Consider the following 15,833-nt stretch of genomic DNA (forward strand, 5'->3'; position numbering starts at 1 on the left):
GAATACATCCTCAAACAGTATCGTTGTTGAGGTAGATAATGATCTCCTGGTTCTGCTCATTTCACTCAGCATCAATTCATGTAAGTCTCACCAGTCCTCTCTGTAATCATCCTGCTGGTCATTCCTTACAGAGCAATAATATTCCATAACATTCATATACCACAATTTACTCAACCATTCTCCAATTGATGGACATCCTTTCATTTTCCAGCTTCTAGCCACTACAAACAGGGCTGTCACAAACATTTTGGCACATACAGGTCCCTTTCCTTTCTTTAGTATCTCTTTGGGGTATAAGCCCAGTAGAAACACTGCTGGATCAAAGGGTATGCACAGTTTGATAACTTTTTGAGCCTAGTTCCAAATTGCTCTCCAGAATGGCTGGATGTGTTCACAATTTCACCAACAATGTATCAGTTATACTGCAACATATTTAACATATATAGGACTGCTTGCCATCTTGGGGGGGGGGAGGAGAGAGGGAGGGGAAAAAACGAAACATAAGTGATTGCAAGGGATAATGATGTGTAAAAATTATCCTGGCATGGATTCTGTCAATACAAAGTTATTATTAAATAAAATTAAATTAAAAAAAAAAAACAAAAAACAATGTATCAGTGTCCCTGTTTTCCCACATCCCCTCCAACACAGAAAAGAATTTTAGCAAAGGTGTAGGGTTGTTTCTGCCTTTGATTATATTGGGTTTTTATGGCCTGGGGCTAGGGAGTGCTCTCCAGTTGAATTTGAGGGACTAATTTTCAATTCAATAAAGGGTAATGATTGTTTTCCAGATCAAAGTGATTATCAGATCAAGTGGGAGTGGGAGATTCCTGTGGGGACCAGGTAGTTTTCCAAAGAGAGATTCAGGTGGGTAGGGATTTCCCTAGGCCACCTGGCCCACTCTCCACAAAGATTGGGGAGACACAGAATCCTTATTACATTAATATTAAGTTATTAAACAATCTATTTTTATTCTATTCAGAGAGATATATTTATATTTTTGTGATTATCATCCAGTTTGTCAAAGTTACCAGTTTTTTGGTATATAACTAGGTAAAATAGTTTCTATTATTCCATTTCCAATTGTTATAAAGTCTCCTTTTTGATGTCATTTCCCCCCATATTTCTTTTAATTTTTTTGTTAACCAAATGAGAAAACATTAGAATTAACATATGCAAAGCAGAATACAAGATGACTACTTATGAAAAGATGAATCTCTATTGCATACATCTTGCTTTTAAAAAATACACATGTAACTCCAGCCCATTCTTTTCAAACTATCTTGCTTGTCTGTGCTTCCTAATGAACTACCTTCTGTATTCCTCTGTACATTGAGAAATTTTTTCAACAGCTATCTTTTTTGCTCCTTTAATTTTTTTTTCCTTCATCACTATTACCTCTCCTATCCAATTCACCCTGAAGAAGGGACCCCGAAACTCTGAAAATCCTTAAAGGAGAAAATCTCCTTCAACTCTGCCTCAGTAAAGGACCCTGCCCCCAAGGACAAACAGTTTCATCCTGTAATCTGGGTGGGGTCGGCTCAGTCCTGAAACTCACTGAATTCAATTCAAATTCTAGCTCAAGCTGAAAGCCATCAAGGAGCCCACTTGGAACTCCACCTACAGGCCCCCTTCAGCTTGTAGCCATAAAAGAGCCAAACTAAAAGCTTCTCTTTGCAGAGGTTCCAAATATGCTAGCTATGCCATGCTTGGGATGGCAAAGGCCTTTGTCCACTGGAATACTCTTTCCAGTGCCATCCTCTCTTTATCTCACCTCTTTCCCTAACCAGACTCTATGCCTCTCTGTCAGGATTTCTATCCTTACTTCCAATCCCCATAATAAACCTTTTATCAATATAGGTTTTCGGGTCTGCAAATTCTTTTACAGAGAAACTCTGTGCCACCAGAAGGGAATCCCCCAAACTCCCTTTCCTTGCACCAAATCCCAAGGGTTTGCAGGGAAGCCAAATCTCTCCATTTGATTCCCTGAACCCCGAACTTGCCACTAGACCTTATCATTTAACTTCCTGATCACCAGAAACTCTAATTTCATTTTGGTTCCTTAAATCTAAACCTCATCAACTCCACCATTAAAACAGATGGGGAAAAAAAGAAACTTGTAACAAATAAGCACAGCCAAACAAAAGGCTATCTATATAATGGCCATGTCTAAAAATGTTTGTCTCCTGCACTGTTCACCTCTGTGTCATGGAATGGGTGACAGATCTAGAACAATGGTTAGTTATCACTTTGATCAATTGTTAAATTTTTTAAAGTTGTTTTTCTTTATAATGCTGTTGTCATTGTATGCATTATTCTTCTGATTCTGTTCATTTCACTCTACTTCAGTTCATACTTCCCAAGATACTCTAAAATTATCTCTTGTTATTTCATATAATTCAATAATATTATAATACATTCATATGGAACAATTTTGTTAGCCATCCCTTAACTAATAGGCAACCTCATTCTGTTTACAATTCTTTGTTCTTCTGTCCCCTAAGCGGTCCCTTTTTAATTCTTCCCTTTCTGATGAAGAAAGAAGTTTTTTATGTGTGTGATGATTTCCTCCCCAGTATATTCTTTTTAAACTTTCTTCCTACTGCTACCTATTTTCCTATTCAATAGGATGATTTCTACAGACTTTTCCCATCGCTCAAATAGGATTACCTTTCTAGGTTTTTCTTGGAGAATACAGAAATGTTTGCATTTGAAAGTTTCTATTCTACCCTGGTATTTTCATTAGGAATGCTTGCATATCCTTTATCTTATTAAAGGTCTATTTCCCCCTGCCCCAAAAGAGGATTATATTCAGCTTTGTAATGTTGTTACTTTTATTTATAAACACATATCTTTTGCCTTTTGGAATGTTATTCCAAAATCTAGGTCTCATAGGATTCCAACTATGTTTCTTTAGTACTGGAACACTTTATTTTTGATTCATTGTAGTATTTTTGCTTTTATATGAATAGTTGGTTTCTTTTAGGAAGCAAATAATGGATCTTTTCCCCTAATTTCATTTTGCTCCCTGGTTTTAATAGATTGGGGTAATTTTCATTTATAATTTCTCACAATATTGAAGAGGGGATCCCAAAACTCTAAAAATCCTTGAAGGAGAAAATCTCCTTCAACTCTGCCTCAATGAGGGATCCTGCCCGAAGGACAAACAGTTTCATTATCTAGGTGGGGTCGGTTCAGTCCTGAAACTCACTGAATTCAATTCAAATTCCAGCTCAAGCTGAAACTCAGCGTTGAGCCAACTTAGGCTGTCCCAACCCCCACCAAGACACTCAATATAATGGCTTCCATCAACTAAAGTTCTTTGCAGACAGACCTTGGCAGCTCCCTTTGCTGCTAGGACTTTCTGTCCACTGAGAACTGCATTCTCAGTGCAAAACTCCATTTTCCAGAGATCTGCCCACTGAAATAATATTCTTTTCCAGTGTTATCTTCTCTTTACCCTCACCTATTACCCTAACCAGACTTTATGCCTCTCTGTCAGGATTTCTAACCTCACTTCCCAATCCCCATAATAAACCTCTTTTATCAATCTAGGTTTTCAGGTCTGTAAATTCCTTTACAGAGAATCTCTGTGCCATCAGAAGGGAGTCCCCAAAATTCCCTAACCTTGTGCCAAATCCCAAGGGGATACAAGGGAGCCAAACCTCTCCATTTGGTTCCCTGAACCCCAAACCTGTCACTAGACCTTATCATTTAACTCCCTGACTACTAGAAACCCTAATCTCATTTTGGTTCCCTAAATCTAGATGTTATCAATATGATATCTCGCAAAAAAAAAAATTATGGTTTTCACAGAGTGATGATTCTCAAATTACTTTTCTTTAAGTTGTTTTCTAAGTCAGTTATATTTGATAGCAGGTACCTTATATATTTTCTTCTATTTTTTCAATCTCTTGATTTTATTCTATTTCTTGATATCTCAAGTACTTTATGATTTGTTTGGTTTACTATCATTTTACATGTCTGTTATTTGAGTAAAGTTTACCACTTTATCTTCTAAGCTATTTATTCTCCTTTTAATTCTTTCCTTCTCCCCCCTTGGGTTTTTTTTCCCCCATTTTTTTGGCACTTGCTTCATTTCTTCTAGTATTCAGGTAGGCCTTATGGAAAATCTACTTTTTCTTTTGAGTCTTTATTTGCAATTGTTATGGAATTATTCTCTCCTTTGAGATTGGATTTGGGAGTTAGAATGGTTTCTTTCTTTTTGGTTTATTCATCGCTCCAGCTTCATTTCTTGAATTGGGGCTTTGTGACAGGCAAGGACCTGCTTTCTGCTATGCTTCTGAGGGGGGTGGTTGGCTTCACTTGCTCTCAATTTTGGTTTCTTGGATTCCTTTGCTGACTTCCACTTCCCAGGATTGGCAATCTTCTCCCTCTTTCCCATCTCTACTTCGATCCCCCAGATCTTGAAACTTCAAAGAGCTCTCTTTATGGTGCTATCAGGACAGAGTACCAGGGACCTTGTAGCCCCTACCTAGACCTTGGGTGTCAGAGCCTAAATGCTGATACTAGAACTGGTACTAATTCATACTGTGGGACTCACCTCTCCTTTAACTTCCCCAGGATTCCTGGGAGAGTCCTCAATTTTCATTGGCTTAAGATACAGAGCCTTGAAGGCTTCAAATGTTTCTTGTCTTTCTGGCCATCTAGCTTATTTATTTTAGCTAATCCTGGCTTTTCTCTAACGCCTATGGAATACTGACCAATGTTTTATGTACTTCTGGGGTGGATGAAGTCACTTACTATAGTTTCCTCATTGTATTTCTGTGTCATTATTTCATCTATTGTGATTTTTAGATTTTTTTTTTTTTTTGCAGGAGTAAGTATATGGAACCCGGGGAACCTCTCTCTGTTAGGCAGCCATCCTGTCCAGAAGTCCCACTCTCACATTAAAACAAAAAACAAAAAACAAAAAAAAAAAAACAGACCTCTTATTTTATTATTTATTTAAAATTTCATTTTGTTAATCCCTTTTCTGATTTTCAGAACTTCTAATATGGTACTTAATTGAACTTTTTAAAAGTATTAACATCCATGTATTCTTTGTAAAAATAATTTTTCTTGATATTATGAGGGAGTTTAGTCACTGGGATTTCTTCTAGTATCCCCTATTCCTCTATCCCAGGGAAAACCATCATATAAAAATATTTTAAAAGAAAGTGAGGAAAAAGAGACAAAGAAAGCAGCAAAGCCAATCAAAATACATTAAAAACCTCTGAAAGTATATGAAATGTACATATCTATGGGCATTCCACCTCTACAAAGAAGTGAATGAATTTGTCTTCTCTTATTTTTTCTTTCAAGCTTTGCTTGTTTTTTACAATTTGGCCATATTCATTTTTGGTTGCTTTATGGATCTATTTTCTGTTTACTACATTGTTGTACTCACTGTGTATATATTGGGTTTTTTGGTCTCTGTTTATTCTATTTTGTATCAGATTGTGTAAATCATTCTATGCTTCTCTCTCTGTATCACATCTATCATTTCTTACAGTAATATAGCATTACTTCCTCAATTTGTTTAATCATTTCCCAATCCACGGTTATCTATTTTGTTTCCAATTCTTTGCTATTACAGAAAATTCTGCTATCAATATTTTGGTATACATGGGGACTTTCTTATCATTATTATTATCTTCTTGTCAATTATCCCTTGGGAATAAGCATAATAGTATCATCAAGGATATCAAAGGATATAGACATTTTAGCTAGTTTAATTTGCATAATTCCAAATTGCTTTCCAAATGACTGTGCTGATTCATAGCTCCACTAACAATGTACCAGAATACCTACACTTCCTCCACTTATCAATTATTCCTATCTTTTGTTATCTTTGCCAATTTGCAAGTTGTCAGGTAAAACATTCAGTACGTTCTTAAAGCATTTCTCTTGGCTATGCTATGTAGAGCATACCTATTTCAAGTGACTGTACAGCAGTACACATCTATTCTCCTCATATAAACATTCCTCCAATTATGTAGCAGAAAGTATTGTTTTAATGATGCTAGACTTACTTTAAGATCTCACTATTGATAATTAACTATTGCTACTAAAAAGCCATGCTTTACAGGTAACACAAATGATCTGCTCAAGAGATTGCTTAAATCAAGTTACTACTGTTGTCTTATAAAGCAATATGATGTGGGCTCTGCCTTTAGGCATTCTAATCTTATATTTAGTATGTCAGCCATTTTAAGGACCTTCCATCCTTCTTGCTTTAATTTTTTTTTTAATCAGTCTTGATTACTGAATGCCATGTTCCCTAGCTGTTATATTCAGCAAAAATTTTAAGTTCTGAAATGCTAATAAAATATCCAGTTTTTTTTGTCTAACAAGCAGCTGAAGTTCAAGTCTAGAGGTTTAAGAGAAAGATTAAGGCTGGACAAGTAGCTCTGAGAAGCATCAACCAAGATGGCAACTGAATCCATGGGAGCTGGTGACATGACCAAGTAAAACTGTACAAAGGCAAAAAAACCCTTATATTCTTATACTAACCTTTATACTGTTAGTGTTCTCTTTGTTCCTAATCATCTAAGGAAATTGTCAAATACACTTAAACTTTTCAAACAATATTCCTTTGACCTTGATTTAACTGAAATCCATCTTCTTCCTCTCTTCTATCTAAATGATCTGTAACTTGGCTTCTGACTTCCATGCAAATAAAATGGTCCTCTCTGGAAGATTCAAAGATCTCAAGATTGCCAAAGCTGATAGACTTTTTCTCAGTCTTTATTTCTTCTGTCCCTTCTGCAGTATTCAATGAATACCTTTTCTTCCTGGATATTCTTTCCTTTTTAGGCTTTTGTGACACTGTTCTCTTGTGGTTCTATATTTAACTGACCCTTCTCAGGCTTCTTTGCTGCTTCTTCATTCACATCCCAATTACAAACCATGGGTGTCCCTCAATGATTCAGTCCTGTATTGTTTTTCATTTTGCAAAAGGCAAAATATGGTATACTTTCTCCCTTGGTAATCTCATTGGCTCTCATAGGCTTAATTATCATCTCTATGATGATGATTTCCAGATTGATATGTGCAGGGAGTTAGGTTGTACAATGGACACTGTTGGATGTGCAGTCAAGAAGACCTGAGTTCAAATTCGGCCTAAGACATTTATGAGCTATGTGACTTTGGCAGACCTCTGTTTGCCTCAATTTCCTCACCTCAAAATCAAGGACAATAATAAAAGCCAACCTCTTGGAGTTGTTGTAAGGATAAAATGAAATATTTGGAAAGTGCTTAAAGTTCCTGGAATATAGTAGATGCTTCATAAATGCTCATTCCTTTGCCTTTTTCTCTCCTGAGCATACATGATCAACCTCTTTTTGGACATCTCAAAACAAATGCCCTATAAAATTCTGAAACTCAACATGCCACAAACAAAATTCATTCTTTTTTTCTCCACTCTTCCTCTGAACTTTCCCATTGCCATGAAGGACACCAACAACCTTTGAGTAACCTACATCTATACCTTCAGTATTATTCTTGACTCCTCACTTTCACTTGCCCCACATATCAAATGGTTATCAAATGTTGTCATTCACACCTCTATCACACCTCTCATATATATCCCAACTCACACTACCAGCATTGTAGTTAAGGTTCTCATCATCTCTTTCCTCAACTATTATAACAGTCTAATACTTAGCCTCTCTCTCTCTCACTTACTTTAATTCATTCTTTATACATCTACAAAAATGATTTTATTAAGCAAAGTGTGACCAAGTCATTTTCCTGTTCAGTGAGCTCCAGTAGTTTTGTATTATCTCTCATCTTTTTACTACATGGCCCCTTACTACATTGCTAGTATATATGCTCCCCTACATGTACCCTAAGATTTAGCCACTTGCAATTCCTCACAGAAAGTGCTCCATTTTCTGCAATTCCTCAAAAACACTACTCCATTTTCTATCTCTGTGTCTTTGCACTGGATGTCTAACATGCCTAAAACACCCTACTTCATCTCCTTTACCTCTCGGTTTTCTGAACTTCTTTAAGATTCGTCTTAATCTAAAGGTTAGAATATATCTGGATATTTACCTGTGTCTCCTCCATTAGAATGCATGTCTCCTTACTAGTAAGGAATATTTTTTCCCTTTTCTTTATATCACTAATTCTTAGTAAAGTTCTTGGCATATAGTAAGAACTTAATAAATGCCTATTGACTGATTATTAACCCTTCTTCCTCTTTTAAAATAGATCACAGATCAGTTGGGAACCTCACTTTTTCCTAGAATACAGTTATTCAATCACAAAAGATATATACAGAGAAATAAAGTCATGAACCTATTGTTTTTAAATTCACAATGTATCATCTGGCTTTAACAATTGTTTGGATTTCTTCCAGAAACTGCAATTTTCCAGCCATACAAATACCAAGAAAAGCAATTAGCGTGTACAACCAGATTAACATTACTATAGAAACAAACTATTATCATCAGGCTTTTGACTAGACAAAGGCAATAGCATTTTTTACTTTAATCAGGCTCAAAGATATATTCTAATTAACAATATGAGCAAATTCGTATTACTTGTTTAAGTTTTTGTCCTATTCTTTGCATATGAATATATAATATCATATGACTTATAGTAGAACATGTACCTTGAATAATTTTTCCAAACCTGGTAACACATTTGCATTAAACTATTCACATCTACCTCTTATCAACAGAATTCATCTGCAAGACAGCTGGTTAGGGGTGCAATCTATGGGTAAAACAACTCAAGCCTTAGAAAGTGAACTCCTGACCTCATTAACTCCATCCTTTAAGTAAATGAAGCAGATGGGTCACAGACAGAATGGAGCCAATAATCTTCACTGACCATCCTATAATGTAAGTATAAACAATATGCAGCTTTCAGGTCCTTGGCATATAGGTAACACAGCTGGACAGTGCTTCCAACTGAACAAATGAACCAAATGATTTGCATTTATGCAGACTGTCAGCAATTCTATGTCATCTTGTAAAGCATATACAATACAATCTGTCTTGTAATAAATTACAAAACCAGAAGTGTGATGAAGTATTTCAAAAAGGAAAGGAAAAACCCATTACTATTACATTAGACAGCTAAATACATTATATTCCTCAAAAGGCACTAAAATAGATTTATACAACACTATGGTCAACAATGAATACCATTGATGTTACAATGCCTAGATAACTGAGATCAAAACAGAGAGAACAAAGACAATCCATGAACAAGGAAAATGAAGGCTTACCTGGTAATCAGGTTTAGTAAAATAATCTAAAGAGGAGATATGGTCCAGAAAAATGCTAAATTCTGTAGGGAGATGTTTCAACATAAGTCTGTGGTCATATCTCTCCTTAATCGAACCCACTTGCTCCTAGGAAAATGATAAAAAAAGAAACCAAAATAAATTTCTCTAATTAATTATACTCTCAGAGTCTCTCTATGATATTCTCAAAGGTATATACTAAGGATTAAGACCATACATAGATAATTAAGGGCTAAACAAGGCTAGGGATCATTATAAAATTAATGTACTGTTTTTTAAAAAATTACAATGCTGAACCAAAAAGTTAAACTCTTCTGTATGTCTTATGTATATAATAAAGTCTCCTGTACCACTAAATACAGAAGTCTGCACCAAGTGAATTGATAGCTTTCAAGAAGAAAGAATAGAAATCATCTTAAATTTGGCCTAATTTCCCCTGTCAACACGGAAAGAAGTTTCTTTGTTTCCATGGCTCTCTTTCAAATAATATCATAATCTAATAATGTAAATGAGCTGTTTATAAATCAAACAACAAAGACAGATAGTAAATATAAAAGCTACTGGCTCAGAGGTCAAACCAGAAATCAATTCAGAGGAATTAGTTGCATATAAAGTGATATTTGTTCTACATATATTCATTCAATAATCATAATTTGAACTCCAATTCAATTCATCATAGAGGGATAATACTGGAAAATAATTTTTAATTGAGGCTATTTTTCAGGAAGATCCTTACCTCTCTTTCCACCCAACAATCAACATAACAATTTCTAAATTCACCTTGTCTTTTATTTTTCTCCAAGGCAGTTGTCCAACTACGAACTCCACCAACATGTAGAACAAAGACCAAAGATCATCATGTCTTCCCATTTCCTAAGTAAAACAAATTAGGATTTGGTCACATTGAATTACGGCTTATCTTTATGACAATCTAAGGAATTAAGAAATCTACTGAATCCCACTAAATCTTTTTTTGGGTGATGGTGAGAGCAGGGCGGACATATGTGTGATTTTATTACTATAAGAATTCCTAGTTTGGAAACTCCTTTCTCTTGTGCAGACCAGCAAGTCACCTGCCTTTCTTTGTATCTTAACACAGAGTCTGGCGTACATTAGACACTTAATGAAAAGCTCACTGACTTACTCATACAGAGCTACTATGTGTCAGAGGCAGAAGTCAAAACTGACTTTGGATTCAACCTATTCATGATATCAGCTACTTCTCAGGCAGACTAAACTTTAATTAAATTCCTCACCAAAACTGGTAAAAAACAAATCCCTAAGTATTATCAGGGATAGTTCCCAAGTTTGAAAAATACCCATCTTAAAAACCATCAAGAACAAACACCATACTTTGGATATTCACAATGGAGCTCACAATGGAGTTACAATGCTTCTGGCTAAAGGCATTTACAAGAAATCTTATACCTCCTTTAATAAAATAAGCCCAGATGCCTCTGAAAGCTTTTCTATCATCTAGCTTCAAAATAAGGATATGGTTATTTATAGACTCAGAAAATTCTATCTTTATTTTAAAAAGAATACCTCATTTTAAAGACTGACATAAAAAAAGACTGACATCAGTATCCTTCTGGATGAGTTGAGAAAAACATTTCAAATAATTAACAAAAACATATCCCAACAATAAAAAAAAATTTCTTAAACAAAAGAACTGCCTGGATATAAGGGAAAAAAAGGTATTGATCATATTGATATACAAACTGAATTAGTTACATCATCTAATATAATGCCAGATACACAGTAAATGTATAATAAATACTTCACTGATCTGAAGATTTAATGTTATTCAAATCAATATTTTATAGAAGTATGTTATCCAGAAAATAATCTATAAGATTACAACACAATATTCCAAAATACATAGATTTAGCATTGTTCAGATTCTGATTTAATGTACTTTTTTCAAATAGGAAATTTCCAAATTCCAAAATTCCAAAATTTTCCAAATTCCAATTTACATAGCAAAAAATGTGGGATCAGGATTCAAAAAAAAGGGTATTCCTTCATTTTCCTAATAGGCAAATTTTTAATATGTTTTTCATCCCCATTATCCCATTCCCATCAAAACAAGGTGTAAGGCATAATGAATTCTCCTTTCCTAAATCATAACTCAAATTTTGGAAAAAGAAAGCGATGATTTAATATAACGAAAGCCAAAAAGTGAAATGCACATTCACAGTATTTTATGAATATGGAGGGTGGGGGGAGAAAGGAATAGTTTGTAGGCATATTGCAAATTATGGTCCTATAAAAAAAATCAAATACTGATAACTCCATTAGACATCAATAAATTTAGGAACTTCAGGACCTTCCTCACAATTTCATAAAATTTATATGTAGATATAAGAGATAGCATGGAACAATGCATAGAGAATGAACTTCAGAGTAAGGAAGACCTGGTTCAAATCTTTCAGGGTAAGTTTTGATACCTAGGTGAACCTGTCAGTGTCACAGGGATGCTGTTAAGATGATAAGTTACAGAGCAATTTGCATAGGTCAGTTTTAGTAAAATTCTTTTCTGGGAGCTCCCTATTCAGATGAAATGAGAGGTTAAAATAAAGTATATAAATAAAGATATAGATCATGTATACAAAGGAAGATATAAGCTTCCGTGCAAACATATAGTTAGCTAATCTTTAGCTATTATCTTTTTTTAAATAGCAAATCCAGTTTCATTTCTACTACCTAATCATGCAGCTACATATATCCAATATCCTAGCATTACACATCACCAAAAATTATAATGACCAACTCTTCTGCAATCAATAGCACCATAACAACTGCTAAATTAGGATAAATTATTCAATTAATTCTAAAGCTATAAAGATTGGCTCTCACTAAGTACTTTCCAGACAAAGGGGTATGTGAGATGAGATCAATAAAACTTGTGTTCATATGAGGCAGAGAAGAAAATATTTTACAATATTATCAATATGCTTGAAATTCAGATACTTACTCTGTTTCGATGAGCATTGATTGATGCATACCGGACTGTTCCTCGAAATCCTGCCACAGCACGAGGCTAGAACATAAACAATAGAAAAACATAGCAGTTGCAAGCCGTGAAGATTTGGTTCTGGTATGATTGTGGAGCTAATGAACTGAAAAGGTGAGGCATAATCTTAAGGAGGCACTTATTAAGTATTTTCATGTTTATTGAACAATATTCTATACTACAGACTATATATACCACATATGACAATAGCTTATCTTCATTTATGATCAAGTTTATGACTAGAGTCATCATAATGCATTCGATATACAACCTCAACTCTAGTCTTCTTATTCCATCCATCCCTTTTCCATCTTCAACAACATTGGTGATTACATCAGCTTATCTTCATTTATGATCAAGTTTATGACTAGAGTCATCATAATGCATTCAATATACTACCTCAACTCTAGTCTTATTCCATCCATCCCTTTTCCATCTTCAACAACATTGGTGATTATGTCAGTCAGATTTTTGTGTCAATCATTTTGCAGTAGAACTTATTTTGAGAACCTAGTTTAATTCTGGGCAATTGACTGCTTGTTCAACTCACAGTCAAAACCCCAATCAATATATGAAGTACTAAACAAAAAAATGCCCAATGAATGTTAAACCACTTCACTGACCATATTTTAGAGCAGAGGTTCTTTTGGAATCATGGGCCAAAAAAGAGGTTCATGAACTTCGATGGGGGGAAAAATTCACCTTTATTTTCACTAAATTTAACTGAAATTTAGCATCTCCTTCAATTAGAATTTTTTCTTTAAGTTCTAAAGAGTCTATAGGTTTTACCTGCCTGCTAGAGAGTTCATGTCTCACAAAAAATGTCAAGAAACCTTGTAGTAGAGGCTATGATTGGCACAGGAAAGTTATGTAAACTGAAATTTGGGCCACAAGCAAACGCTGGCACTTTTGTTCTTTTTATGAAGTCTGTAACCGTCTGTGCTGCAAAAGTATGACAGAAATACAACCTGAGAACACCTTTTCTTAGAATAATTAGGCCATTTTAGAGACAGAAAACCCTGGGAAGACTATTGTATATATTAATTAGTTACTCTATTGTATACCCATGTAATGTCAATTGTAATTCTCTTTTGCTTTTATCCCTAAAATCATCAGGGTCTCCTGTTGTCTTCCTAATTAAAATGTCATAGAAAAGCATCCATGAGAGCTCAAATGAACCATTAGCACCTTGCAACATAGCTATTATCTTTCTCTTCTGCTTTCTGGCTTCCTCCTAGAGTCAACTCAACTCTCCTCTCTTCAAGGGCTTTTCCTTCTACTACCTACCTACTGCTCAGGGTCATAATTCTGAAGTTATCTTCCATTTATACTGTAAATATCTTGTAATCTTGTACATACATAACTGTTTGCTTGTTTCTTTCTTTAGAATGAGAGCTCCTTGTGGGTTGGGACCATGCTTTTGCCTTTCTTCATAACCTAAGTAAGTACTTAGTATAGTTATAGTGCCTGACATATAGCAAATGCTTCAACATGCTTGCTGACTGACTACCCCTATGTTAGTAGACCATTAGTATATAAAAAAGGGATGGAAGAAACATTCCACTCATATTCCTCTCACCCCTCTTTATTTAAAATGTCCCCAAATTCCAAAGTTTAGATCAGGCAATAGCAGCAAGAGATGATACTTTTCCCAAATTGAGGTAGAATCCCTAATACAGATCAGAGATAGAATTTTTCCTATAACAAAAAGGTTTTTGAAAGTTGAAAAGACATCCTTGTAACTATTACTATTGTGTCTCTCACTATCTTAACATCAATGAAGATTTGGAGATCTGCAGTATTCCTCGTATGTATTCCTGAGGCTTCAGTTAGCTGTACCAAATATTCTTTAATAAATCTTGCAGAGAACTTTCTACTTTCTCCTTCCTTATTAAGGACACTGAATTACCACATAATCTTTTATTTGAAGAAGTCTTTATCTACCAAATGTAAGAGTGAAAATAGGCAGGTGAAATCAACTAAGTCTCATTTTAAGCCTCTTAAAACTCACAAAGAGAACCTTGATCCAAACTTTTCCAAATTAGGAACTAGCCCTAATTTAAGTAGTTATAACCCATATTCCTCTCTTAGGAAATTCCTCTTCTTCCAACCAAAAGTTCAGTTGGTACCTGAAGTAGATGACAATGCCATCAGCTCCAGGAATGTGCCATTTAAGACAGGTACAATACTGGATGGTCTCAACTCAGTCCTGATTTACACAGTGAATATGTATACAAAGAAAGACATACAAGCAGTTATCCATATTTAGAAGAATTGTGAATCTTTTGTATATTTTACCAAGACTATACAATTTGGTAATATGTGATATGTCCAATATTTTTGTGAAAATCAAATATTTGTAGTATTATGCTTTTCTGAGAGTTTCTGAACTTATTGACTTCATTGGTAGAGAGAAATCCCAGTGAAAAATCTATTAGCAATACAGACAGGAAACTGTTTTACAACTTAAGAGCATTTCCTGGGAGACTGAATGTTTAAGTGATTCGCACAGAAAATACTGTATATATGCCAGAAGACAGAACTAAAGTAAGCTTTTCTTGACACTGACTCTACTGATATCACACTATCTAGTTTAGGATTGTATATCAGAATCTACTTATATCAAGCAATGCAGATTAAAGAAGCAGAACCAAACAACATACTTTTCTGGGGGGAGGGCGGTACTTGAAACAACTGGGGTCAACTGACTTGCTCAAGATCACACAAATAGTAATTGTCAAGTATCTAAAGCCAAATTTGAACTCAGGTTCTCCTGACTCAGAGCTACTGTTCTATCCTCTGTACCACTTAGTTGCCCAACAACATATATTTATTAAATAAGTGGTACATGCTAGGTACTGTGTTAGGTTCTAAAGATACAAATAAAATCAAGAAAATAATGTACCTAATGAACACAATCCTGTAACCAAAAAAAAAAAAAAAGCCCACTAAAATGCTGCTGAACTCATATTTACTGCTACAAAAAATTTTAGTCATGAAGAAAAGGAAACATGCTTTCTAATTCTCCATAAAAAGGTGCTATAGAATATTTCATAATATTTCATTTCTGTTGTTTTTGCTTATTTCTTTATTTTAAGAGAGGATTTGTGGCTGGAGATATTGAAAAACGATTGCTAAATTTTTTAAAAGGCATAAGTAAAAGTCATTAAATTGACTCTTAATGTTGAAATATGGCTAGGGTGTAGAGTACCAATCAAACACATGTTTGTAAAGAAGAATATACAAATTCTCTCACTCCAAATACGGAGTTAATGCATTGATCATTTACAATGTATATAGCATAAGAGACAGTAGTCAGTTTAAAAAAAAAACGAACAACAACAACAAAAAAACCCAACTCAGTGAGAGGGACCACCTTTTCACTATTCTGCTCTTGGGAAAAAGAAGACAGCTTAGAGTTTTGACCCTACCATGCCCATTTTTGAAGTTTGACGACAGATGAACTCTACATGCTACTTAGTGCAATGGTTAAGAGTTAGAATTCAAAACTTTTATCCCCTGAAAACTGAACAAATAGATGGAAAATAACAAATA

The 15,833-nt window shown here is 34.7% G+C and overlaps 1 protein-coding gene and 1 long non-coding RNA gene across 4 annotated transcripts in view; one reads left to right on the plus strand and one right to left on the minus strand.

Annotated features, from left to right (window-relative positions):
- Nucleotides 1-15,833, minus strand: part of TTBK2 (tau tubulin kinase 2) — a 251,713-nt gene that overhangs the window by 81,426 nt on the left and 154,454 nt on the right. For all 3 annotated transcript variants that reach the window (XM_051977162.1, XM_051977161.1, XM_051977160.1), the window contains exons 7-9: nt 12,240-12,305; nt 10,043-10,135; nt 9,245-9,370 (exon numbers count right to left, since the gene is read on the minus strand). In XM_051977162.1, the coding sequence (XP_051833122.1) occupies nt 9,245-9,370; nt 10,043-10,135; nt 12,240-12,305 (285 nt within the window). The remainder of the gene's footprint in view (nt 1-9,244; nt 9,371-10,042; nt 10,136-12,239; nt 12,306-15,833) is intronic.
- Nucleotides 8,686-13,897, plus strand: LOC127549292 (uncharacterized). Its single transcript, XR_007950548.1, has 3 exons — nt 8,686-8,855; nt 12,232-12,392; nt 13,666-13,897. It is a non-coding gene; the product is annotated as an uncharacterized LOC127549292 (long non-coding RNA).

Source organism: Antechinus flavipes, chromosome 2 (genome assembly GCF_016432865.1).
Source record: "Antechinus flavipes isolate AdamAnt ecotype Samford, QLD, Australia chromosome 2, AdamAnt_v2, whole genome shotgun sequence".
In the NCBI taxonomy this organism is placed as follows: domain Eukaryota; kingdom Metazoa; phylum Chordata; class Mammalia; order Dasyuromorphia; family Dasyuridae; genus Antechinus; species Antechinus flavipes.